At 37.8% G+C, this 27,674-nt stretch overlaps 2 protein-coding genes across 6 annotated transcripts in view; one reads left to right on the top strand and one right to left on the bottom strand.

Moving 5' to 3' along the window:
• dnah7 (dynein, axonemal, heavy chain 7) overlaps positions 1–11,514 on the top strand; it is an 88,970-nt gene extending 77,456 nt beyond the window's left edge. The window contains exons 55-65 of the mRNA XM_056251771.1: positions 436–612; positions 768–929; positions 1,149–1,349; positions 1,484–1,645; positions 2,543–2,728; positions 5,059–5,196; positions 5,318–5,548; positions 7,278–7,430; positions 8,261–8,438; positions 9,386–9,489; positions 11,116–11,514. Coding sequence (XP_056107746.1) covers positions 436–612; positions 768–929; positions 1,149–1,349; positions 1,484–1,645; positions 2,543–2,728; positions 5,059–5,196; positions 5,318–5,548; positions 7,278–7,430; positions 8,261–8,438; positions 9,386–9,489; positions 11,116–11,322 — 1,899 coding nt within the window. The 3' untranslated portion in view covers positions 11,323–11,514. The remainder of the gene's footprint in view (positions 1–435; positions 613–767; positions 930–1,148; positions 1,350–1,483; positions 1,646–2,542; positions 2,729–5,058; positions 5,197–5,317; positions 5,549–7,277; positions 7,431–8,260; positions 8,439–9,385; positions 9,490–11,115) is intronic.
• Positions 11,515–13,277: 1,763 nt separating this feature from the next.
• slc39a10 (solute carrier family 39 member 10) overlaps positions 13,278–27,674 on the bottom strand; it is a 29,364-nt gene continuing 14,967 nt past the window's right edge. For 4 of the 5 annotated variants that reach the window (XM_056252013.1, XM_056252009.1, XM_056252012.1 and 1 more), the window contains exons 2-10: positions 22,319–23,422; positions 21,250–21,421; positions 19,866–20,041; positions 19,603–19,776; positions 19,263–19,383; positions 18,532–18,843; positions 18,359–18,439; positions 16,180–16,370; positions 13,278–14,037 (exon numbers count right to left, since the gene is read on the bottom strand). In XM_056252013.1, the coding sequence (XP_056107988.1) occupies positions 13,885–14,037; positions 16,180–16,370; positions 18,359–18,439; positions 18,532–18,843; positions 19,263–19,383; positions 19,603–19,776; positions 19,866–20,041; positions 21,250–21,421; positions 22,319–23,401 (2,463 nt within the window). In that variant the 5' untranslated portion in view covers positions 23,402–23,422 and the 3' untranslated portion in view covers positions 13,278–13,884. Of the gene's footprint in view, positions 14,038–16,179; positions 16,371–18,358; positions 18,440–18,531; positions 18,844–19,262; positions 19,384–19,602; positions 19,777–19,865; positions 20,042–21,249; positions 21,422–22,318; positions 23,423–26,474; positions 26,603–27,674 lie in introns of those variants that run through there. The other variant, XM_056252014.1, reaches the window with a different exon arrangement.

The raw sequence follows: 27,674 nt of genomic DNA, 5'->3' as shown, positions 1-27,674 counted from the left end.
TACTTTGCATCAAATTGATCAAAAGTGAAAGTAAAGACAATTTTAATGTTACAAAAGATTGCTTTTTCAAATAAATGTTGCTCTTTTGAACTTCCTATTCATTAAAGAAGATTAAAAATGTATCAGCACCACAAATGTTTTCAACATGATAATATTAAGAAATATTTTGAGCACCAAATCAGCATATTAGAATGATTTATGCAGGATCATGTGACACTGAAATACTGAAGTAATGGCTGCTGAATATAACAGTCATTTTAAATGTTTGTATTATTTCACAATATTTTACTGTATTTTTTTCATCAAATAAATGCAACCTTGGTGAGCATGAGAGGCTTCTTTAAAAAACACGTCAAAAAATCTCATGTGTTATAATGTGGAGTATCAGTACAAACCTCACATTTGGACTTCTTTTCTTGTGTCTACCCATCTCAGATTGTTCCCATGGTTCAAGAGTTTGTGTCAGAGAACTTGGGGCAGCAGTTTATTGAGGTGCCACCCTTTAATTTAGCCACAGCTTTTGCGGACAGTCACTGCTGCGCTCCGCTCATCTTTATCCTGTCCCCAGGATCAGACCCCATGGCAGCACTGCTCAAGTTTGGCGAAGAGCAGGTACAAACAATTATAGGCTTTTAATCGCCATCATTTTCAGATTGAATTATTCTGTATTAGTAGAAAGATTAATTTTTTAACATCTGGAATGCTGTTTTGGTTTGTGATGGGTGATGCTCTTTTATTATTAACACTGTGTTTGGCTTGTTGTTCAGGGTTTCACAGGTAACAGACTGACCTCCCTGTCTCTGGGACAGGGTCAGGGCCCCATCGCCATGAGCATGATTGAGACTGGTGTGAAGGAGGGAACCTGGGTGGTTTTACAGAACTGCCACCTGGCCACCTCTTGGATGTCCACCCTTGAGCGTGTTTGTGAGGTAGTAGTACATAAAAGCTACTGTTCCACTATGTTTGGATCATCAAATCTTTAATTATTTTCACACCCACATTTGCTACTTTATGTAGACTATTATTTTCAATGTAAATTACTCTTTATCATTTAAATGCATGCATTGCACATCCAATGTATGCATGTGTACAACATAAAATAATATGCAGTGGAAATTCTCTGAAGCAGCACTTTGAATTTCTGACAGGAGCTGAATCCAGATACCGTTCACCCAGACTTCCGCTTGTGGCTGACCAGTTACCCCTCTCCCAACTTTCCTGTGGCTGTACTGCAAAACGGAGTCAAAATGACCAATGAGGCTCCCAAGGGTCTGCGTTCCAACATCATCCGTTCTTTCTACATGGACCCTATATCTGACCCTGAGTTCTTTGACAGCAGCTCAAAGCCGGTAGGTTACAGGCAATTCAAGGTTTTTGAAGCGCTCTCAACATGATGCATATCTTTTGATGGTTGTAATGTTTATTTTTGGAGTCCTTCATAATCAAATAAATGTAAAAAGAGGCTTCTGTGTGTGTGTTTTAGGCTGTCTTTAAGAAGCTGCTGTTTAGCTTGTGCTTCTTCCATGCCCTGGCCCAAGAGAGGAGGAAATTTGGTCCTCTTGGCTGGAACATCCCCTATGAGTTTAACGAGACAGATCTGCGGATCTCTGTCCAGCAGTTACACATGTTCTTGGACCAGTATGAGGTGAGATCACACGTGTCTTTTCTTTATATTCACATACAAACAAATTGTCTTTCACTGTTCTTACAACACACACACAGACTCTCCTCATCACCCTCTTCCTTTTCATGCTTTCCAGCATTCCCCCTTAAACCGCCCTTAAAAAAAGAACGTTCTTGACATTTTCCCAACTTCAGAGAAGCACTCCTCATACTTCCCTTCCTCCTTTCAAAACAAGCATACTGCACCAACTGATCAAGAGCTTTCCTCAATGCTCTGACATTTCTCCAGTGCTACTGAGTGCCACCCACTGCATTAGCAAGGGAAATTTCAACAGGAAATGTCACAATCCTGCCACTCCTCTGTCCATCTTTTCATATCCCCCCAGAAGATTGTTATATCGAACCCACCAACCTGACATGCATCTCCAACAAAGACTTTAAAAAAAAAAAAAAAAAAGTCTTTTTTGAGCGACCCTGCTTTTAAAACAGATGAGGAGGTTGCTGTCTGTTTTTTTCTGTCTGTCTGTCTGTCTGTTTTTTTTTTTTAAGCAATCTGAACAATAGGGTGAATAATTGGGACACAGCCAACACCTTAAACGTCTTTGTTAGAGTTATGCTCAAAGTAGCATCCACACATGTAGCCGCACTATTCAAAATGAAAATAAATAGCTCATATGATAAAAAAAGGGTAAAATCATAAAAATTAACCCCAATCCAAAAAGAGAGTTTATTGAAACTGAGCTGCAAAAACGATTCATCATGGAAATGGATTTGTCATCTGCTCCCTTAAAATGCTTCAGATAATTAAACGTATTAATTAAACTCATCATTCTCATCTGATTACCATCCCCAGACAATTTTCATCCACCATGTTATGTATAGGTCATCTTATATGGTGATTTCTCTCTGTCCTTACTAGGAGATCCCCTTTGATGCTCTTTGCTACATGACAGGAGAGTGTAACTATGGAGGTCGGGTCACAGACGACTGGGATCGCAGGACCCTGCGCACAATAGTTTCCATATTCTACACCCCCAAGATCATTGACGATGCCGATTACAAGTTTGACCCCAGTGGCCTGTATTTCTCACCACCTGAAGGAGATGTAAGACACATTGACAAAATGCCAAAAAGTTCAATGAAAAAACTGATGAACAACATATTCAGTCTGTCATGTATACCACCATTCTAAAGTATGTTGGTTGGTAAGATTTAAAGTCTCTTATGCTCATCAAAGGCTGCATTTATTTGATCACTAAAAATAGTAATTAGAGCTGTGGAATATAATCGTTTTTCCGATGCATCGCTATGCTGATGTGAACGATTCTGCATCGATGCATAGAAACAAAAGAATACATTTTTAAAAAATCAAATTAAATATTTTAATATATCTATAATATAATAAACCTGCTGCTGTCTGTCATTAATGTTAATCAAGCAACTAAAGAGAAGAGGAAATCACTCACTGCTCTTGACTAAATAACTTTTGTAGCTTTAATAATAATCAATTTATTTGTAATTAATACACTAAAGACCATGCAGTGATTATTTTTACATTTATTAAATTTCTGTATTATTTCTTAAATTACTTAAATGCTTCTGTTAAAAAAAGTAAAAGTAAAAAGTAAAGCATTGTTAATTGCATTTGTTTGTTTCTTATATTGTATTTTTTGTACTGTTTGTTATTTGCATCTTTGTTCTTGTTTTTAATAACAAAGATAAAATAACAAAGAACTATATTGTGATTATTAATATAATTATTATTATTAATAAAACAATTGAAGGAGAAGATGCATTGTGATAGATCTAGAATCGATAGAATTTACAATCGAATCATTAAAATATAATTACAATTTAAAATAAATGATTGTAAAGCTGAATTTTCAGAATCAATTTCTCTAGTCTTCAGTGTCACATGATCCTTCAGAAATCAATCAAGAAACCTTTTTTCTTATTATCAATGTTGAAAACAGTGGCGCTGCTGCGTTTATTTTTGTGAAAACAATTGTATACTTTTTTCCAGGATTCTAGAATGGATATATTAAGTTCAAAAGAACAGCATTTATTTGAAAGTGATATTTGGCTTATTTCCCCAGAGTCAAAACCTCAATAGTATAATTGGTCTCAAATTGCAATGGTTCAACTGCTGGAAATTGTAAGTAATTGATATCAAACCAAGTAAATTATTCATTATAAAATAATTATTTTATTTTAAGTTTATTACTTATATAATTATAGCATACAGTTAGTGTTGGCGGTATGGTTCTGTTCTGGGCAAAAACTCCTACGCCTGTCCATGCTGCTATGCCTGGACAGAGCGGGGAGAGCAGCAAGTCAAACCCCCCTGGGGTACAGAACAGAACCAGTAAATGCATGCATATTGAAATACTCAATTACATGAGTTGTAAAAATACAAATACATGATAAAGCTTGCAATGTATGACTGTACAGGAAAAACAACCAAAAAAACAAAAAACAGAATGATTAAAGGTTCGTTGGGTGGAGTTGGGGTTGGAGGAGGGAGTTTAATGCGAGCAGCGATGCTATGGAGGAAATGCTGAAGAAATGGGAGTTTATATGTGCCGCTGTGATAGATGTCGACACTGATTGGAACACGTCATGAACAGCTGCCTATCAGCTGATGCGAACTTGGCTGACGTGGCCTGCCTGAACTAACGCAACGCTTGATTTATTGTACCTCATCAACCCTTAAAGAATACATTTTATAGTCCAAAACCTTGTCCAATTTAAGAGGTGTTATGTCAGACAGAATTTCTGCAGCTGACATTAAAGTTAGTTCAATATTTCTGTCATACAAAATTCAAAGAGATTCTCTACACAGATCTCGCTGGAAATCAAACTGAATGGCATCCTTTTCCTTCCTTGATCATATTTCTTTCAAAGGAAGACCATATGCACCTCTGCAGGCCGAGGTTTCTCATTCAAAACAAAGCTTAAGAGAAAGCAATTATAAGAGAAAACAACAATTCTTTTCTTTGTACAAGCTCAGTCAAGGTGTTAGTGAGCTCAGTGGGTCAGAATCCCTCCCATATTATACGACTGTTTAAAATGATTACAGATATAATTGACTTGGTAAACAAACAAAAAAACATGAGTCTTTTGGAGATGCATCGGTCTGGCTCTTTATGAAATTTCTGAAAAGGGAATTATGAGTTATAAGTTCAATAACTAAACACAGCGGGTTGCTGCCAGTGGTGATGTCTGATTTATTTTTGAGCACATGTATAATCTATGCCCAATTTTATTTGGCATTTTCTCTCGAAATCTTTTATTCATGAATGTCATTTGCATAGCCATTATTGTAAATGTCAGCAATCTCAAGGGTAGCCTGTTTTAAGTGCATGCCATTATTTAGCGTCACCAACCATCCTGGATTTAGTGTTGCATTAAAAAAGCTGATTGTTTCCTTTTCAGTACAACAGCTACATTGAGTACACCAAGACACTTCCTCTAAATCCCTCACCTGAAATCTTTGGCATGAATGCCAATGCTGATATTACTAAGGACCAAGTGGAAACTCAGCTGCTGTTTGATAGCATTCTTCTCACTCAGGTGCGTAAACACATTTTGATTATTGGTGCAAACTAGCTAGTATAAAGTAGCTCTTAGTAGTACTATCAATGACCTGAGTGATTTTTGTAACGGTTATTTTTGCTTGATTTTGCCCTCACAGTCTCGTTCTTCAGGTGGCAGTGCTACATCTACTGATGACATGGTGTACGATGTGGCTGCAGACATTCTTAATAAACTTCCTCAGGATTTCGATATAGATGCTGCCATGCGCAAGTACCCTACCAGCTACAATCAAAGCATGAACACAGTGCTGGTGCAGGAGATGGGACGATTCAATAAACTCCTCAAGACCATCCGGGATTCATGTGTCAACATCCAGAAGGCCATCAAGGTCAGAACATTAGCAAAACCTCTGTGAAGGTTCAGCACTTCAATCGATCATGTTTTCAGGTTCTTATTCTTTCTGGTCTGAGCACAAATTGAGCTCCAGTGGGAATTTGCAGTCTAATGGAAGCATTGTTGTCAACTATAGAATACTCCCATGTGAGGCTTCTGACAAGCTCAGCTGTTTAGTTTGAGGATGTTTTCTCTTCATTTGCTCATAGCATGGTCCAGTTAGCAACATTCATTTAGCTTTCTGGAGTATATGATGGCATTTCATGTCACGCTAATGCACAAAGTATCCATTATTGTCTACATACATTTATTCACAATGTAAATGATTCAAGAAAGCTTGTTGAAGGATGATAGAAATGATATAGGATTATTAATATCTGCAATACATTTATGTTGGTTCTGTTCTGTTTACTGCTCTCCCTGCTTTTAGCCATGCTAGGCTGCATGGATGGGCAGGGAGTTCGCCCAGAACAGAACCAACATAAATGTATTGCAGATATCATTAATGTTCTTGATAATAATTGAATGTGACAACATAAATTAAGAATCACCTGCCAGAACTAATGCTACGCTTGAGATTAATATAAAATAATCTCATGAGATCCACCAAAAAAGAACTGGTTCGGAACTGGTGCTGGTTCAAAGTTGATTCAACTTGCAAACCTTCTCAGAACCTGTTTGTTTTTCACTGAGTAGAGAGCCCAGCGAACGACGTTGTTACGTCACTGTGTACGTCGCCATACGTCTTAGCTTTCCCATTCCCGACGTGTTGTTGTTCACAGTAACCCGCCCCCAGCCCCCGACGTAAGCATGACGTGGTAAAAGAACGGTTCTAGTCCAGCATAGAGTTGGTGCCGCTTTGGAACCAATTTTCCTGGCCGAGAACCGGTTCTTTGGCTGTCGAAACACAAAGAACTGGTTCTCGAGTAGGCACCGGCTCCGAACCGGCTCTCAAAATGCTTTGGTGGAAAAGGGGTAAATGAGATAATACATTTATAAATTATATTTTATTAATAAATTAGTTTTTTTATTTAGAAAGTTCCATTTAAAATGATTATTCTAATGAGTATAATGCTTCTGTTTGCATTGTTCCTTAGTTTAAATAAGCAACATTTCTGTATTATGCTAGTTTTTCTGCAAAAACCTTTATATGGAAGCAATGCAAACTAAAAAAATAGTGTTTGAACATTCACTCCCTGCTGAAAGATACAAGGAAAATTCATCGTACTCCAGGGCATGTCCTAATACTGTTCACTCCAGCTGAGCCTCCTTGTCCTTTAGTTTGACTGACAGCTCTGATCCCAGTTAGCATTACCACCCCGCAGGGTGAGAGGGATGCATATGCTGAGGTCTGATCACAACCCTGGTTTTCATTTACACATTGTGAACCCTTATCCTATAATCTAACCCTAAAATAATCCCTTTATCTCTTCTGACTACAGCTTGATTTCTGCTCTGAGGAATCTCTCCTTTATCCTTTCATTATCATTCATGATCATTTATCTCTATACAACATCAAATACAAAAAAAGTTTGAAACCAGCCCTTAGAAAGAAAACGACAACATAATTTTCCCTTAGAATAGAAAATGTCAACATGCTATAAATATGACCCCTATGAGGAATTTACACAGGTGATGTGATGGCAATTTTGACAATTATAAATAAAACAATCAAGATGGTAAGACAAAGCAATGATTGAATGCATGTGTGCATCTTGACATAGGGACTGGTGGTTATGTCTGCTGAACTTGAGGAAGTAGTGAGCAGCATTCTGAAGGGCCGCATCCCTGCCATGTGGATGAAGAAGTCGTATCCCAGCCTCAAACCACTGGGAAGCTACATCAGCGACTTTCTTGAAAGACTCATGTTTTTACAGGTAAACTCTTCAGTGATAAAGCATATACAGTACTTTTAATTCCACCTCAGCCCTAGTATTTGCTTAGTCAAACTAAGTATCAAAGACTACAATCACAACACTTTTCAAAAGTTTGGGGGCAGTAAGATTCTTTTTTAAAGAAACGAATACTTTTATTGCGCAAGAATGCATTACATTGATCAAAAGTTGAAGGCATTTGTAATTTCAAATAAATGTTGTTCTTTTGAACTTTCTATTCATCAAAGAATCCTAAAAATCATTTCCACAAAAATATTAAGCAACACAACGGTTTTCAATTTTGATAGTAATAAGAAATGTTTCTTGAGCCCCAAATCAGCATATTTGAATGATTTCCTCAAATTTTTGAACGGGAGTGTATGAGAGAAAAAAACGTTCCTTTCTTACTTTCAGTAATACTGTGTGTTACATATTTGGATTCGATAACCACAGTTTTGTACATAATAAGAATTTCTAGTGATCAATTCAAGTCTTTACTTACCTTAGGATACTCAAGTGCACATTCATACAGCAGATGAAGCAGAAAGGATTCTAGTGTGCATTGTGAGCCACGGGAAAATCACATGAAATGCAACTGACTCACTGTCTCATTCAGTGAGCTCAGATTACAAAAGTGCTTCTGCAAAAGACTGTATTGTAAATACATTATACAAGTGCCCTTCCATTCAATAAAAGGAAAAAAATACTTTGAGTCTGTTACATTCCAAAGACTCCTTTTAGCCTTCAAGTTATGCCTTTAGAATCAGTTGATTTTGTTTGTGATTTATTGATTTTGGTGTTTAATAATAGTATAATCTGTATCATCCACACAGTGCTGGTACATGGACGGCACACCTGCAGTGTTCTGGATGTCCGGCTTCTTTTTCACTCAGGCCTTCCTCACTGGAAGCCAGCAGAATTTCGCCCGAAAATACACCACCCCCATTGACCTGCTCAGCTTCGACTTTGAAGTCATGGAGGACAAGGAATACAAAAGCCCCCCAGAGGATGGTGAGAAAGATAAAGAGAGAGAAGGAAAAGAAAAAGAGTATTGACAAGCATGAAATGTAAAATATATGAAAGGGAAATGGGTTACAAGTGACAAAAGGAAAGAGAGACGCACAGTTTCATTAACCCCTCACTGCGGCTGAGTGCCATCAATCAGAGTCAACATTACAGTGCTCTGACATCAGACCCCTGCTGCTCTTTCATCAGTACATGATGAGCATCTCTCCAGAGGAAACCCATCTCTCTGAGGCCATCACACACTGCATGAGGCCGGTTATGTGTGCGTTTGACTTCAACAGATACTTTGTTGTGTCTACTTCATTTTTTATAGTTCAATCAGTGTATAAAATGGGGAGAGTTTTTAGTTAGCGCGCATGTGTGCAGGGGTGTAAAGTACTTAATTATTTCAAGAAGTTTTAACTGGATACTCTTACATTTTCAATGCAAAAATTATACTTAAAGTATATTTCTGCATGTCTGCTTGTTTTAAATCTTTATGAGCTCAGGGCTTGAATTTTGCCGTGGTATTGCGCGTATTGTGCATAATTTTATGCAAATTAACACCCAAAGTGTGCGCACATAAAGCTGCCTCTCAGTACTAAATTGAGTTCTTTTTCGCTGCTTATTGCACTTAAACAGTCAAATACACATAAAATAATGTAAAAATGCCAGTCTTGGCGAATATTCACATAAACACACAGTCGGTTATGTTTTAAGTGAACGTAAACCGTTGAGAAAGAAAACGCCTGTGTTACAGTATAATGGATCCATGCGTCAGGTCTTAAAATGACAGCAGCCTGATATACCTGTTGAAAAAAAGTTTACTTTTATTTTACTTAAATGTGTATCTCATGATCTATTTTTGGCTAGATACTGTGACTTCTCATATAGTACCCATACTTTTTCTAATAATTAATCCTCTGTACTTTTTGTATTTGTCCTTTTGTCAGGTGTTTACATCCGTGGCCTTTTCTTAGATGGTGCCCGCTGGGATCAGAGAAAAAAACGCTTGGCAGAGTCTTTCCCCAAAATACTGCATGACGCCATGCCTGTGGTGAGAGACTGTAAAATGTCTAATCTCATTCAAATAAGGCTGATGATATCATGCATATCCTCTGATGTGGGTAGATATTTCAAACAGAGATTCAAGTCACAAGAAAGTCATTCCACTGTAATGATGGAAAATGTATTAAACTTGCAAAAACTTGTTTGAGTGCAATTCAAAAGTTTCAATGCAATTCAAAAAATGTTTGCTTGCAGGCAAACTATAACAGTAACTATGGAAACAAGAAGCAATCATGAGAGAAAAATACCTTCTTTTTTTTTTCCACAAAAAAAATGTGAACCAAGGGACATAATGCTAAAAAATAATTTCCTGCACAGAGCGGCTAAATCATATGCGCAGACTTTCAGGTTCTTCGGTCTTCAGATTAGTCCAGTTATAAAAGCATGAAATGGTTGGTTGCTATTAGGTTCCATGTGTGAAAAAGTTAATCCACAAATAAAATGCATTTCTTCTGTTGAATCCACTGGAAGCATTTAAAGTCTACATGAAACAGCATTCCCAAATTGACCATAATGTTACATATTTCAGAGTGAAACCGAATATTCAACAAGGAAATGTTTTTTATTATTATTGATAATGTATTAAGAAAGTAAATATGTTGACTTCAATCTCAGCACAGCCAAATAAATCTCTTCAGTGCCAAATAAAAACACATGCATAATGCACTTGAAGGAAAATCGGAACTTCGGCAGCCTTATATCCAGCAGAGGGTCTGCACAGACACCCCGTTTCTCAGATTTCCTTGAAGATGGCTCTTTTCATCACCATTTCATTCAAACATATCATCTTGGGGCCTCTGAAGAAAGTTTAAGAAAATCTCAACATTAAAAATGTTATTTTTATATTTAAATACAGTACGAGAAGGGAATTCTAACTGTCTATATACGACAGGTGATATATTCAAATAGTTTGTTAAATGTAACGGAACGGGAAGAGAAAAAGACTTCTGTTAGTTTTGTCCTTTTTATTCTCCACAATGGACATTGCCACAATAAATAATGCATTCACTGCCTGTTTAATATTCAGACATTTCAGGAAAACTCATTACCAAAATAATTTTTTGACTAGAGCTAAACTTAATTAAACATGCATTTGTTACTTACAGTAAAACTTTGAAATGCAAATTTCCTTTGAAGGCCATTATTAATTTCAGCTGAAAATATTTCATTGAAACACTGAGCATAAATACACCCACAAGTTGCATGTATATATATATATATATATATATATATAACCGCCAACTTTTAATGTACCCCTTTGTTTCTGAGGTATATTAAGAGTTTCTGATAAAGGATTTGAATTCGTTTTTAGTGACAGCTTTCTTTGTTTTACAGTTATCTTGGATACCAAGCCTAGGAAAATGGGTTAGATTATCAACAAGGGAAAATTTAATGTTGACTCACCACCATATTTTTAGTGAATTACTTTTTTTTTCTTTTTTACGGAGTTGAACAAAAACCCCACTCCTTTCATTCTGTTCGAAATGATGAAATAACCAACCACATCCCATTACACTGTAATTTCGTATTTCCATAGTAATCAAAGCAGATTGTAGGAAGCGAGGAAGAGCAATGAAACTGTTTCTCAACTACACATCATCCTGTCTGTCTGCAGATCTGGCTGAAGCCCATGAAGAAGCAGGATGTTCCAGAGCGCCTGTGCTACATTTCTCCTGTCTACAAGACCAGTGAGAGACGCGGAACCCTTTCCACCACTGGACACTCCACCAACTACGTCATTGCAATGAGCCTGAATTCAGACGTGCCTCCAGAGCACTGGATCCGACGTGGAGTGGCCTTACTGTGTCAGCTTAACTCGTAGATATTCTGCTCTGCTTCTAGTATCCTTCACTTGAATCTTTAGAGAACTATCCGTGGCTAATGTTTATTTAGATATACCATTAAATATGAGTTCAGTAAAAAAACTAATTCTACCATTTAACAAACACCTAAATAAAACTCTTCCTATCTCTAAAGTCAACATTTAAAAGATGATCAATAGCAATAATAATAGATTTATAGATTTTTAGTAGATACATTTAGTAGATAAAATAAGCTTTTAAAAATATATTTTCATAGAGTGGAGCATTTTAATAAGAGATTTTTTATAAGCTGAAACTCAAAGTAGGCTTTGCAAACTTTATTTTCCACTTCTGACAAAGAAATGCACAGACAATCAGCAAGAATGGCAAATGTATTGAAAACACTTTAACATCCAAGCTGTGTAATCAACTAATTAAAAAAAAAAAAAAAAAGTTCTGCCAAAACTGACAAACTAAAATGTAAGTAAATATCTGGATGGTCCTTTTGAAATACAATCTAAAGCATGAAGAAAATTGGTGTGCATCATTTTTATTTATTGAGTTTATTTCTTTGCACCACATAACCAAGGTGTTTCATTTGAACTTTAGAGCTGTGACAACTTCATTTCAAAGACACATACACAGGATTTAGACCTAATCTCTGAAGACTGTGATTAGGTTTGCTCACATGACCCCCAAATTAATTGGCTTTACATTCAAGCTGTAAAAATTAAGTACTTCAGGGAAGGTGAAAATCAACAGTGTTCTCATCTCTTCATTTGAAATGAAACAACTAGACAGTTTGCTTCATGCATGTTTCCATCCAATCAAGTACATTTGATGAATGCAATTAATAATGATACACACCCACGACAACAAATAAATGGATGTCACATGGTGACAGGATAAGCATGAATCACATAACATGCCCCACCAACTCATGACGACAGAGGATTCAAGCAGCGAACACAGCAAGTGGAATGTGTAGAGGCGACTGCAGGCACAGGCAGCGCTTGTGCGCAAATTCAGAAACAGCCCATATTTGGCACAATCCTTAAACAAGAATCACATCAACAGGGGGGCAGATTAACAGATGCTCTATAAATTTGATTGTAGTCAGGCTTTTATACAGGTTCACATAAGGCCAATAATTGAAATGTGTGCATTCATTTCAATAATGGGAGGGTCAACAACAAGCGTTTAAGATTGTCAAAAAAACAAACAAATATTTCTTAATTTTTAGGTTAAAAAAAGGAATGGTTCACCCAAACTTTGTATGCAAAGTAAGTTTAGATGGTCAGTGAATAAAAGGTACCGATTTCTCAAAATATTCTGAATTTTGCGCAAACTATCCAGAAATACCAAACATGTCCTATAGCTAAAATAAAAAAAGTAACAAAATGCAAGCATGTTTAACAAAAATTAGTCTTCAGTAGCAAATCTCCTTTGGGGAACATAATTATTTTATGAACTTCAACTGTAACAAGATCATTATTTACAACACTTGGATATGAAAATCAACTTGGATTTATATTCAGAAAGTAGTCTAGATCATGATAAAATGTATCAATGAACAAATAGACTCCCCAAAGAAAAATAATGTATTCCTTGATGTACAGATATGCTCAGCTAATTGTTCTTCATTTAAAATCACAGTGATTTAGCATTAGCTTTAATACTGGACTTGTTCAGTCACTATTCATCTGACCTTCTGAATGCGATCGGTGTTTCGGCAGCACTGCGTCACAGGTTATTCATAACACTGTTGCATACCTTTTTCTTCAAATACTCAAAATTGGCCAAAACATTAGTACAATCTTAGCCAATAATGACAAAAAAAAAAAATCAAACAATTGAAATTCTAAGACTGAGGACACTCCATCACCATGAACAGCAAATATAGTGTAAGAAACAAACAAGTAGTCAATGCTGACAGCAAAGTGTAAACCAGTAAAGAAAGGAGCTCTTTAAAGAGAATCACATGATCCTGGCACACAATACTGACCAGTACTTTTCAATAAATTAAAAGAATATGCAGAGTTGATGCCAGTTGGGCTCTGTTGCACCATTTTAGCGCCTGACACGGCGATGTGACACACGACATACACAGCACAACACGCCAGTTACAAATGAATGGACTATGAGTTACAATACATATGAATGAAAGAGCTAAACATGACACTAAATGGGTGACAGATGAATAGCTGCTTCTCTCTAGGACACAGTCCTAAAAAACACTCAAGTATTAAAGGGATAACCCAAATAATGGGGAGTGTTTCTTGTGTGCTGTGCATATGTCTGACTGGACATACATACTCCAAAAAAAAACAATAACGACAGAAGAGAACAGTCCAGAAGCTACATCTACAAAAGAGCTTGAAAATGACAAGTAAACTTTTTGAGTGGCCTAGAGAGGAGGAGATGAGAGAAGATGAAACGTAAACATGTTTGTGTGCATGTCCATGTCCACTGTAAGCTACTGATGTGATCTTCTGAGACATGCTTGCAAGACTGTACCATCACAAAACAAAGCCACTTTAGGGCAAAGCACGAGTGTGAATGTAGCTGAATGACGCCTCCAGCTAGAAGCCAAAATCAATCACAATGTGATCCTCGAAGATGGCGATCAGCAGCATGAGGCCGAATCCCGTGAGCATGCCCAAGTTCTGCAGGACGAAGTGACCCATCTCACAGCGTTTGTGTTCTTCGCTGTCACCATGAAGCATCTCTGGCAACTGAAGATGAAGACAAATTTATATTGTTAGATAGAAGATAACATTCTAACACAGGTAACTCAGAACAATTACATTTACAGGACATAACAAAAACCGAGGTATGCTGCATATCTTAACAGAAAAATACCGATACCATATTACAAGTTTATATTACACAGGTTACTATAATGTTTATATACACTACCGTTCAAAAGTTTGGGGTCAGTGAGAATTTTATTTTTATTTTTTGGAGGAAAGAAATCAATACTTTTATTTATCAAGGAATAATTAATTTGATCGAAAGTGACAGTAAAGACATTTATAATGTTACAAAAGTCTTTTGAACTTCCTATTCATCAAAGAATCCAAAAAAAAAAAAAAAAAAAAACTGTACAACTGACAGACCAACAACTGTTTCAACATTGATAATAATGATAAATGTTTCTTGAGCATCAAATCCTCATATTATACTGATTTGTGAAGGATCATTTGACACTGAAGACACTGACACTGGTGATGCTGAAAATTCAGCTTTGATCACAGGAATAAATTACACGACTTTACTATATATTCACACAGAAAACAGCTGATTTACACTGGAATAATATTTAATACTATTATATTATATTATATTTAATACCGACCCCAAACTTTTGAACGGTAGTGTATATGGCTATATATTAACTAATTGTGAGTTTCTTTTTTTATGCATTAAAGCTGCTGTAGGTAACTTTTGTAAAAAAAATATTTTTTACATATTTGTTAAAACTGTCATTATGTCCTGACAGTAGAATATGAGACAGATAATCTGTGAAAAAAAATCAAGCTCATCTGGCTCCTCCCAGTGGTCCTACTGCCATTTGCAGAAATACGCCGCTCCCGGTCAGAAACAACCAATCAGAGCCAGGAGGAATGTCTTAGCAGTGTCAATCACGCCCGTATACGCGCTGATCACACCCCTCTCTTGCACAGCGCGAGCCGTCGTTCAAACTCAAGATTGCCGGCGAGCTGCAGCTGTGCTTATGACGGAGAAACAACCTAAACTGCCAATTTCTCGAGTGGCACCTGCTCATAAAACAAAGATGGGTAAAAGGAAAAAGACAGATGACGATAAACAAGCGAAAAAGAAATAATTAGACAGAGCCCATTGACTCGGTGTCAAAACTCTAGCCGCGTAACATGTAGATAAAATGTCACGCACTGTGCAAAGCAACAATTGAAACCTGCTAATTCACTGGCTTGTCATGTTGCTGAAATAATGTACTAGCAAACCTTATCTAGCATTAGGCCTACATATCGCTAGAATAATTACTTGCATACTGTTACGTTAGTTACCGTTATATTATCTTACTAGCTATTTATAACTTATAGAAAGGGTGCAACGTTATAAAGTTACATTACATGTATTGCAAAATACGTAATGATTTGAGGACCAAGTTTGTAGTCAAAGTATGGGCAGGCCTTAGTCAATGTAAAGCATATTGTTGATGTTTCGTCCCTACTAGTGAATGTGCCATAACTGTTTATCCGCCGTCATCGGTGGCCCTGTTTACTAGCCTGCGCGTTCACGACAGGCTCTGCTGTGGAGGACGAGCTGTGGAGGGAGGGCTGTAGCGCAGCAGAGAGCAAGGGGGCGGGACCTGGAAGTTGTGCTTGTTCAAATTTTCAGGCTAAGTCAATGTTTTCTCAAAACTCCCTACTGCAGCTTTAAATTGATCAAAAGTGACAGTAAATACTTGTACATTGTTGCAAGAGTTCTATTTCAAATAAACGTTATTTTAACTTTATTCATCAAAGAATCCTAAAAACGATTTAAAAATTGATAAATAAATAATAGCAAATCACCATATTAGGTGACACTGAAGACTGGAGTAATTGATGCTAAAAACTCAGCTTTTCCATTACAGGAATAACTTGCATTTTAAAATATATTAAAACTGAAAAGTTATTTTAAATTGTAATAAATTTTACAATTTACTGTTTTTACTGTATTTTTGATTAAATAAATGCAGCCTTAGTAAGTATAAGAACTGCTGCTAAAAAGCCCAGTATGAAGTTGACCGCCACATATTAATTCAGAAGTGGTTGTCGGGTTGTGCAAGGGATGTGCAAGATCGCACCGTAGCTGGCAAGCTAAGATCATCTGCATTTTGGTTCTCTTACCATATCCACTAATGCCACATAGAGAAACATGCCAGCAGTGACAGCAAAGATCCAGCTGGTGACGTTGTGTGTGTACTGTCCCACGGCCGTGCCGATCACCATGCCAGCGTAAGCCATCAGGGCAGAGAGGACGTTGTACACAATGGCTTGCTTCACTGACATCCCAGCCTTCAATAAAACCGCAAAGTCACCTGAAAGAAAAAACACAAATGTGCACTATTAATGTACAATAAACAACAGTACAGTACTGTGCGTATAGTTAGCCCATGCTAAACCTGACAATAACTGCTGTGAGAACGGGCTGGCCTTCTTAATCTCTCAGAAAAAAAAACTAGGAGGACTTTCCTGCTGCCACTCATTTCCTCCTAATTACTGAAAATATATGCGAGGAGCCTTCACATCCATCGGTCCTCTCTAAACTACACTCTGGACTTTTGGTCTGTGTCACCTGGCCCAATTAAATCAGTCAAAAGCCATTAAAAGCACTTCAGGGTGGTAAGAAACCTTTTATTATAGCAGTGTTTCTTAAGCCACAATATGGGGAGTCTAGATTCTCAGTAAAAAAAAACGATTGTTAAGAGTTCCATCACCTCCACTAGATGGCAAACAGTAAATGTAAACATCAAATACAAAACATAATTAATACATCAAAGACATACTGTTTGTTACTTCTGTGCTATTGTAATGTCTGGTTCAGTTTAAACAAAAAAAGGGGAATTTTAAAAAGAGTGGCCCTCTAGACAGCTACCTCAAACTTCATAAAAGCTTTGCAGTCTTTTAAAACCCATATGTGCTGCAGTGTTGTTTTAGTCCAGTGTTTTTGATTCATTCAAACATGAAAAAGAGAGCACAGAAAAACAGCTGGGGCTCTTTGCCTTGATGTTCCTGAGTTTGTGTCAATCAAAAATGGATAAAGGACACCTCATTGGCAATAAAAACTCAAGGCTTGCACCAGGATCGCCACATCACCCTAAAGCTAAACCTAACCTCACTCATTGATAGGCCTGTAGCGGCGCGTCGATGACGTCGACGTCAAAATTTCGTCTACGTCATATTTTTTTGTCGACGCTTCTTTATTTATTTATGTATTTATTTTTTTGCACCGTTCCCGGCAGTACAGCTCGCCACACACACGTGGGAGACCGAAACATTGCAGAATCGAGAACGAAACAGCAACCTCTTCTTCACAGAATTCACAACAAAGCCATGCAAATGTCCCAACAAAAGAAAAAGTCCTAAAAAAAAACCCAGCTCGTACTAAATCATCGAAGGTATGGGAATACTTCAAATTTAGTCCCAAACGTAAAGGTGTCGTTATTTGCGCTCTTTGTCAAATGGAGTTGACATCCCAAGTCTCCCGCATATTAATAGCGGCTCCCTGATGCCCGCAAATTTGTTAAAATCTCCCGGAATCTAGAGCTTGCGAGCTCCAAACCGTGTAGCGCGCGGCAGCGAGGGAGAGAGCGAGAGACCTTGCGTGTGTGTGCAAGTGTGCGTGTGTGCCTTATGAAGCGCATGTAAACCCCACCCCCGTCAACAAAACCGAAAAATCAGTCCGGATGTTTTTTATGAGCACTGAAAACATTAAAATGAGCACCACATCCAAGTGTGATAGGGCTCATTTGAGTAGCCTACCAAACATTTTACAGTGTAGATACTCTGTAAGAACCAGATCAAAATTGTTGTGCATTGAATGTGCACTCCTGCAATTTCCATGTTACAAAAAAACAATTGTTCACTTAGTCGTTAGATTAGTCGACTAATCGATAAAATAATCGACAGACTAATCGTTTAATTAATAATCGTTTACCCCAGCCCTACTCATTGACATGGTGATGTCTTTTTTTTTTCAGGGTTATGGCCTGTTCACACCAAGGACTATAACTATAAAGTTATAATAATCATTCTAATTTTATTAGAATGGGCACACCACAGCTATAACATTAACAGCACAAAGGAACAATATTGTTGGAATCCCTTTCAGAAAATGAGAATCCACTAAACTTTAAGCTTGATCATTTAAAATAGCAGAAGACATCATAACTTCAGCACAAGCTCATAATAAACAGAATGTTAATGTTTGATGTGGACACTAAACATTTTACTGCGCACCTAGAGCTCAAATGAAAGAAAATGGATCTGCTATTCTAATATGTTGTCTCTTGATTAAGCCACTTACCTAGTTCATGGGGCAGTTCGTGACAGAACACAGCTACTGAAGTACTAATGCCACCCGTAATATTAGCACTGAAAGCAGCACCTGTATGTTACAAACACAGTTCCTCAGATACAGAAACCCTTTTGATTAAAGACAAATGAATATGCTACTAGTTTCAATGTACACAAACTGACCTATAGCGAGTCCATCACTAAAGTTATGCATGCCATCTCCCATAATGACCATCCATGCTATGCTGGCAATCCCTGCATCTTTCATTTCCTGGTCAGAGTGACAGTGCCCATGGTGGGAGTGACCATGTCCATGTCCATGTCCATGCTTTTTTGACTTGGCCTTTGGCCCACTGTCCTCTTCTGTTTTTACAGCTTCCTTATAGGGGTGTTCTGAAACAGAGATGGCTAGCGGCATCTTGCTGGGTGAATCCAGAGACTGCAACTCCGTCATCTGAGTGTCATTGTGTCCGGCTTCACAAGTCGTACCTTCTCCTGCATGAAAAAAGAAGCGAAGGAGGAGTTACTTTTGTGGTCTGCGCCGACTCATGCAAATGATCCGCTCTGTGCTATAGTGTCTCTGGACTGGAGGATGATAACACTGATGCAAAAACATGTTTTATTCAATCCAAAGGAAAGTATATTTATGCTGTCTGAATGGTTCAGACTGAGACTCAACCTACTCAACTCTCGGCCAGGACTCAGACTTCAATGAGCTGCTCTCGACTCAAATGCGGAGTTACCTCTTAAATGTTACTGCACTAAGCTTGGTGTGTTACACAGCTTGAGTTCATTCTTATAAGATCAGTATATAGGAGGAGACTCTAAAGGATCTTCAAGATATCAACACATACAACTTTAATTAAAAGCCAAAAAAAATGTGTTGGGATTTAAAGAAGAAATGAACAACCCACCTTCTGTTAGAGGCTTCAGATGGAGCCACTCAGCATCTGAACGCCTGTTGAGTTTGTGGTCTGACAATTTCCTCCCGATCTCTGCCTGCTCTCCCTTTTTCTTTCTCTGGCAGAGGCCTCCCTGTGGAAAGCATGAACAGATAAGTGTTTATACGCACTAGGTTCTGAGAAGGTTGTTTCGCTGTGCCCCACTATCTGCAGCAATTATGGATTTTATTTTAGTCTGCCTCAACTCTGTCATTCTTAAACAACCATGTGTGAATGTTTTCTTGCCCTTTTTGCAAGATTTCTAACATATCTTTTGTGTGTTTAAACTCGAAGGTATTGTGGTGTCTCATACCCTTTGGTCGCTGTAGTGTTTGAACATGCCAATGCAATGTTCAATAATGAAGAGGAGGTAGATTCCTGCTAATGCAGTCAGTCCTTTCCAAACTCCGTCAAACTTTGTCAGATAATCCTCTACAGGTTCTTCCTCCGTCTGTCCTTCAAAACTGTGATTATGGCCCCCTTGAGACTGCAAAATATAGGGAAACAGATGAAAAGTTTGACTGTTTGAACCTTTGCAATGGTTAAATCTATGTTTGTCCCAAAAAATGATCTTACATGAGGGAGTAGATGCAGTAAGGCATCACCACTGAGGGTTCCCACCGCCAGTGCCACCAGGAAGGTCAAGAGAAACTTGAAGCAGGACTGGTTGAGAATGGGCACCAGAATAACACCCAGCAGAGAAAGCAGACTGATGATGGTGATAGACACAAAGCCCCACATCCAGACCCACACTGCAGAAACATAATCAGCAGCAGTGGGTAAGACTGCGATCACTGGACGCATAAGGGATTTTCACACTGCACTTAACCCCGGGTTATCGTCGTTCTAAACACCACTTTTAACACCGGGTAAAGGAGCGTTTCACACACCGACAACCATATATTGCCTTATATTCACTCGCTTTGGGCAGTCACGGAAACACCGCGTGATGTATATAAACAGTTGTTTCTGCATATATAGGAAAAATGTCAAACGGCGATGGAAACCGTGTCAATTGGAGTGAAGAAGAGACAGTTTCATTCTTACTTTTATAGTTCACTCAGAAAAAACTTGATATCACAGTCAGCAATGTGTAATATGAGGATGCGCAATGCTAGAGCCTTTATGTAAACAGTGCTGTGCATGTCACGTGCTGCGCTTGTCCAGTCAGTAACACTGACACTACAAATATGCAAATAAGGACTTTAACCTGGGGTTTAGGATTGTGCAGTGTGAAATGGCAGTTTATGAATACCCAGGATTAACTGTTTACCCCAGGTATTGTATGAGCAGTGTGAAACGTGAATAAAGATAACCCAGGAATCCGTTTACCCAGGGTTTAGAATGACCTGGGATAACTATTTCAAGTGTGAAAAGCCCTATAGAGTTTCAACTAATGCCGGATTGTCAACTAATGCTATTGTTCAGATTACACAATATTAATGTCTGTTACTATAGTCACTGCGTCAGATTATGCGATTTTGACTCCTAAAGTAGTATTGTTGCCATAGCTCCACAAACCTTTCCTTCATTGCATAATTCCACCTAGCAGCACCAATACAATAAGCTCTTTTTCATTTCACCCTGTTTGAAAGCGGTGTACGGTAGACCTTCGGTGCACCTATTGGTCAACGACACAGATGAGATGGAATCCGTCGTGGAGGACCAAAAAAAATAAAACATGCTAGTCTATGACACACTATACGAGCTGAAATGATTGATATTGTGTATTCTGAAATCAGCATAAGGTAGGACATGTCTAATGCAAACATTAGAGAACAGTTTTAATATGGTTTAGCATTGGTTCTCAACTGGTTGATAAACTTTACAAAGCTTTACCATTTACTAAGTCTGTTCACTCTCTTTATTAGCTAGCAAACTAAACCGGTATAGAGAGAACTGTAGATGAGTGCATATACTTTGTCGATACAAAATCATACTAGTACAGGATCACTTTTACCTGCAGATGTTGCATCTTGTGGCTCAGACTCAACGTGGTGATAATGAAGGATGCAGAAGCGTCTGTCTATCTGGTAGAGCAGTGCTGGACATAAATAGGTGAACTGCACTGGAGATATGAGAGAATCTGAGCTCAGTCCATACTGGTGTAGCAGCTCCGTTAAATTCAGGCACTGACGGAAAGTGAGAGAAGGAGATTTTTACTTTGCATTTATACACGACTAATTTCTCAACAAATACAAGGAATACAAATCACATATCAAATATTAGTACCAGGGGTGTACAAGATTACTTTCTCGAAATCCACTAGTTAATAGACTAATCTGTGTTAAGGAAGCACTGTGTATTTAGACCAGTTTAGAATCAAATCCTAATTATGCTAAATAACTTTTTATTTCCAATGGTGAACAAAGTACACAAATCAAGCATTTGAGTAAATGTACAGACACCCTAATAAAAATGTTAGTACTAAGTATTAAAGTACTATAGTATTAAATGAACCACATGTGTTTATTTTTCAATTTTATGTCATCCTATAATAAGAAAGATGAATGAAGACATTAAATATATACACTGATCTGCAAATAAGAGCAAAAACTATTTTATTACCAAAACCTACTCTATCAAAACATTAAACTTCAATATTCTGAAATAAATCAATCAAATTACTGATATTTAAAGCGAGCAAACAAGTGAAAATAACAATATATACCATATAGTATTTAACAATGAAACAAAAAAAGTGTGCTAAAAACAAAATGCTAAAGTAGTGCTTGGACATTAATTTGCATTATTTTAACGTTAAACGTAAAAAATACTTTATTACTAGTGTCCACCACTGTTAATTCCACAAATCTGTCATAATCCTCACAAAAATAAACTGAATAATGCATAATAATTTATAAGCCTAGCTTGAAGTCGTCCAACTGTAACTATCTTCTGCAACATGTCACGCTGAATTTGAACTACCCTAAAAAACTAATAACCAATCCCTGATCAAGCTCTTGAGGCACATCTGAAGGACTACCATTTATAAACAAGCATACGGTAAGACAGACGCTGAGATGTACCTCCTCATGTTGGTGAAAAGCACCGTGTGCATGTGATTTGACAGACAGATCTTCTCCTGGCACCTCTCTCCTGCCCCTCTGCGGCTGAATTGGGCTGTGATCCTGGTCATCTCTGATGGTCTCCAGCTCCACGGCCTGAGTAACAGTGATGCTGGTCTTGTTAGGGCCTTGATGGGCTCTGACTTTAGGTGGTCTCCTGTTTCTTCTGGGTTGTGTGGTGGGGAGCTCAGTGGGTGCAGAAGGCTGGATTCGGGGTGTGAGCTGAGGCGTTGCTGAGGTGTGCTCCACACTGTCTGGACCATGGAGATGAGGGTGGGGGTGCTTGTGGTCATGATGATTGTGGCTTTGGTCACTGAGATCATTGTTTTCTTGTGTATGTTCACTGCTCTTTTGGTCATGATCATGTTCCAGTTGTTGTTGACTGTGCGTGTGTGAATGTGTGTGGTCATCGTCATGATCTTGAGTTTGAGGACTGTCCGTGACAAGTCTGTGGATGTGTTCATGATCACTGTCTTTCTCATGGTTATGTTTCTCAGATCCACTGTGAGTGGTGCTCTCGGTTGTTTTGCTGCACGGTAGCTCCTCGTCAGGGCCGTGTTCTTCATTCTCGTGGTGGTTCTTGTGGGAGATGTGGGGCTTCTGGTGAGGGTGCGGATGACCGGCCGAATGCGAGTGCCGTCCTTCCTGAACCTCGAGAATATCCAAGTGTGCCACATGATCGTGCCCAAGATCCTCGTGCTCCAGCCCAACCACCCGCACCTCGCCCAGCCCTAAACTCAACAGCAAACTCTGGAAGCCTTTAAAATCCAGACGATCCTTCTGGCCGTACCGACAGAACAACTGGTGAATGTAGTAACGTTGCTCGTTCTCTGCAGGTTCGCCATTGCTGCCGTGTACTAACCGGTCCGATAAGCTATCGCAGGATAATTCTGAAATCTGCAGGTCGCTGTGGACATGGTCATGGTCACCGTGGTTGTGCCCGTGGTGATGGTGGGACCCTCCTTCATGGCAGTGACTGCACTGATGGTACAGCAGGGTCAGCACGCAGAGAAAGCAGAATCTGGTATGTGTGTGAACTCTCATTATCTCCTCGCTTAGAAACCTCTGTGAAGAAATAAAAATCAAACAACTCAGTACACCAGAAATACACCCAAGTAAGTTGTTCTACAAAACGCAATAGGCTGTATGCCGAACGTCACAATAACACACACGTTATTGCATACACTTGTACAGTAGGGCTGTCAATCTTCCTCTATAATACTATTCGAATTCCATTCCTTGTTTTATTTAATATTCGAATAATATTCGAATATTAAATGCTCAAATTCATCCTATTATTAATATTTACGACATTACTCAGGCTTATGGATCGCCAATGCCACTACAGCATGTGGTTGTTGTTACACGTTCTGTCCACTAGAGGGACATCTAACATTACAATAAACATTTTATTCACGCTGAATATGGTTGAAGCGCTTCCGATGGTTTTCGGCTAATATCTCCGCGAAAACACCACCAAACATTCTGAAACTTATATCGTTCTTTTCAGTTCGACTAGACGGTTCCAGCGAGTTTGGTGCTAACCGAATCCGTTGAGTATTCGCCAAGATATTTGCGCTTCACGGGCGCTTTTTTACGTCGTTAAACATTTACCATTTTTGACAGTATTGTTATGATGATCAACGTGTATAACGTGCACAATTGTGTTACGATTCAAAAACTTTATTGTTTATCAGACGAAACAAAAGCATTTCATTTTCACATGCGTGTAAGCCAAGGTGGTGAGAAAGACAAGATTGCATATAAAAAAAAAATATATAAAAATATTCGAATAGTAACTTCAGAATTCGAATAGTATTGTTTTTTTTTATATTCGAATTATATTCGAATTTTGGAATTCGTTCCAACAGCCCTATTGTACAGAAAGTGTTAACAGCAGTATGAACTGATGGTGGTGATGTCTATGGACTTTTAAGGTAATCAGCTATCATAATTAGTTCTTCTCACAAACATTTGGATATTCAAATCAAACAAAATGGCAACAATAAGAATTTTTTACTTTTTTTTTTAAATGCACGTTATGGACATCGATTATGCTCATCTTTGGTAGCTTCTTTTTAGGCATCTTGAGTTAAACAGCTCCATATTTAACGTAGCATGTAAAAATGACCTGAACCGGAAGCGATGCAACCTGCTTTACAGAATATGAAAGTTTGTTGCACATAACCTCCATTAATGCCTTGTATGATTTAGGGGATTGTCAAAAGTACTGGTACTTCGGTATCAAGTGGATACTTAAATTTTAAAAACATAGCAGTAAGTCTTTCTGGTAGTACTGAGTATCAGGTCAATCTGGTATCTGCTTATAGCTGCTTTCAAACGCTGAAACCATTCATAACTTTAGGGAAAGTTTTATTTTTCATGCCGACAAGTTCACACTGCAGTTTCGTGAATGCCAACCATATTAAAATGTGGGATTGAATCTGAGATTGCGATGTAAAAAAAAAATCAAAATAGATCTGTGCATTAAGTGTTAAAGGGATAGTTAACCCAAAAATGTGACTCTTTGACTCAGCATACAGCGGTGTTGAGCATTTTAACCAGTTGATGGGGAAAGTATTCTTAAAACGCATTCAAAAAATCCGAATAATTCGTAATAAATCATTATTCACAGTATTTTGAAGTGCCCACGATAACAATATTGTGCATGTTCATTATCGTGATATCTCATAACTTTCGTTCATTGTCGGAACATAAATAAATAAAAGACTAAATTAAATCTGTTCATCCTATAAAGCGATCGAGTCTTTTCAGAACATTTTGGACTAAACCGCTCAAATCATATGGATTAGTTTTTCGATCTCTTTATGAACTTTTTGTTGGTGTAAAAGTGGTAGTTGCGTAGCGTTCAACGGAGGGACAGAAAGCTCTCAAATTTGCAATAAAAAGATCTACATTTGTGTTCTTACGGGTTTGGAATGACACAAGGGTTTACATTTTTGGGTGAACTAACCCTTTAAAGTGAAAGTGCAATAGAACAGAAATTTTGACAAAAACAAAAAAACAAAAAAAATTCAAAATAGCTTTTCATCTTGAGAGCCTTATTATATGGAAAAGGATGGAGGGGGGACATCTAGATCTATCCTTTTCCCCAGGGGCTGATAGATTCCCAGCTGGAAAAGCACTGAAGAGCTTTAATGGTCCCCCTACAGCAACTACTGTGAGCCTTGGATGGGAAAAGTGTGATCAATCTGCTATTACACAAAACAGTCAAGAGATCTCAGCACGAGAAAGAGTCTTTTCTTAAATCTGCATATAAGAGCCACAAATAAGAAACTTGTTTGTGAAATGAATATGGGTGCAAGTATTTCCAAAAACTTTATTCCAAATGCATTGCCATTTATTCTCTAATAGTTTTAGCTCACTAGCAAATCTCACAAACAAATCTCTCCAAATGTATCTGAGCAGAGAGTGCACTATACATGCATAGGAATACTCTAATATTAATAATTTGGTTATAGTATGATTATGAAAGCATCGCGTAAACACATTAACCTGATTGCTATAACCAGATTACGCCAATATTCCATTTTCTAGAAATCTGAAAAAGTTATCTTGTATGTTAAAAACAATATGCAAAAACAGCAACATGCTTCAGCTTTTGCAGCTAACTAATTTATTTCATATCTAACTTTTTTCATGGGTTATTTATGTTAAGGAAATATGACACCTACTGTGAATTGTTTTACGGAAAAAAAATCTGTATACCTAACATTAAAAGAAATTTATATGCAACAGGGTGTTTAACCGTCAAATAATCATTTATCAAACTTATGATTCCTTCCGATAGGGAAGTTAAGTCTGCCAAAAATAGTAAATGCAAGGTTGAAAGTACATAAAGATCACCGTAATAGTTGGCTACAGTACATTAAAAGTTACACTGAAAAAACAGTTTGCTTTTTCATATCTGCAAAAACAATTTACTGTAACAGATGTGTTAAGCTTTTTAGCTTGCGCTTAACTTACTGAAAAAAAAAAATCGAATAAAACTCAAGGGAAGAAAACCTACAGACTAAAAAGTATCTGCATAGAATAGAAAATAACCACATTTATTAAATGGTTGTTTAAGCCAAAATATCCCGTGAGCAGTACTTACGACAGCCTGCGCTCCAGCCTATTAAAGCGTATGAACTCGTATTAAAGCGTGAAGATGGTCAAAACATAGTATAGTTATGATCCTTCCCCTCAACAACACAGTGTTTATAACCATGAGAGTGGAGTGACCTCTGAACCCTTCAGGAGATAGGATAGGCCAGGAGCACAGCCTGTATGAAGATAACCCTGCCTCATTGTGCTGGCTCAATACACTCTTTGTTGGTTATATGATATCCCAAAAATGGCTGATCATTTTTTTTGGGGAAAAATCCTTCAAATCAGCACAGTCATGTGCTGCAGAGATATCATAAGACAAATACTAGTGGACTTGATCACAAGTGTTTTCCAGCTGAATAAATTCAAGTGAAGTGAAAAGGCATGTGAAATTCAGAGGGGCTCTTCAACTGAACATCTTAAACACCCCTCCACTGTTTGTAAATGATCATTTGAATTTTCATGTGAAATATGCCAATTATAGCATCCTCATACATCATTAGGGAGTGTTATGAAACTATCAAATTTCCAGATTTTAAAAGTTAAAGCGTGAAAAATGTGATGCCTTTAAAATGTACTAGTAAATCTGAATCAAGATGAATATATCAAGACGATATATAAAGGAAATTTCAGAACCATTCGGTGTTGTACAAGCAATCCTGGCAGAAAATTGAAAGCAATTCTGAACAAATGCATGCAGTATCACAAGTTACTAGGGCTGTCACTTTTGTGAAAAAGTCCTGTTCGATTTGAGACATAAGTGTTCATTGAATCGATTGTAAAATCGATTTTCCATGTCTAAAGACGTTTCCATTTTCAACACCAAATATAGGCAAATCCACGGACACCTAACAGGCATTAGGACGAGCGTAAAGAGGGCGCTTGAGACGCGCACAAGTCAGCAATATTTCTGATGATTTATTGGCGTGAAGTTTCGTGCACAATGACAAACAGGAGTGCAACATTCAGGGATTGAAATTAACACTTTATGAATTTTGTCGGGTAACGCTGTGAAATCACGAGCCAATCTGGCGTGTTTCTGTTTACTCACTTTGCAGGGGAAGTTCGTGTAAGCCAAATCTATGCGGATTTAGCGCAAATACGCAACTCGTGAGTCCTCATGATATATTAAATACAGCGTATTGTGCAGAATCTGCGCATTTCTGGCTTACTTGAACACACACGTCACTACGCAACAAATAATGGC

Source organism: Rhinichthys klamathensis, unplaced genomic scaffold (assembly GCF_029890125.1).
Source record: "Rhinichthys klamathensis goyatoka isolate OS25496 unplaced genomic scaffold, OSU_Roscu_1.1 h1tg000090l_1, whole genome shotgun sequence".
Lineage (NCBI taxonomy): Eukaryota > Metazoa > Chordata > Actinopteri > Cypriniformes > Leuciscidae > Rhinichthys > Rhinichthys klamathensis.
This window is presented reverse-complemented; position numbering and strand designations above follow the sequence as displayed.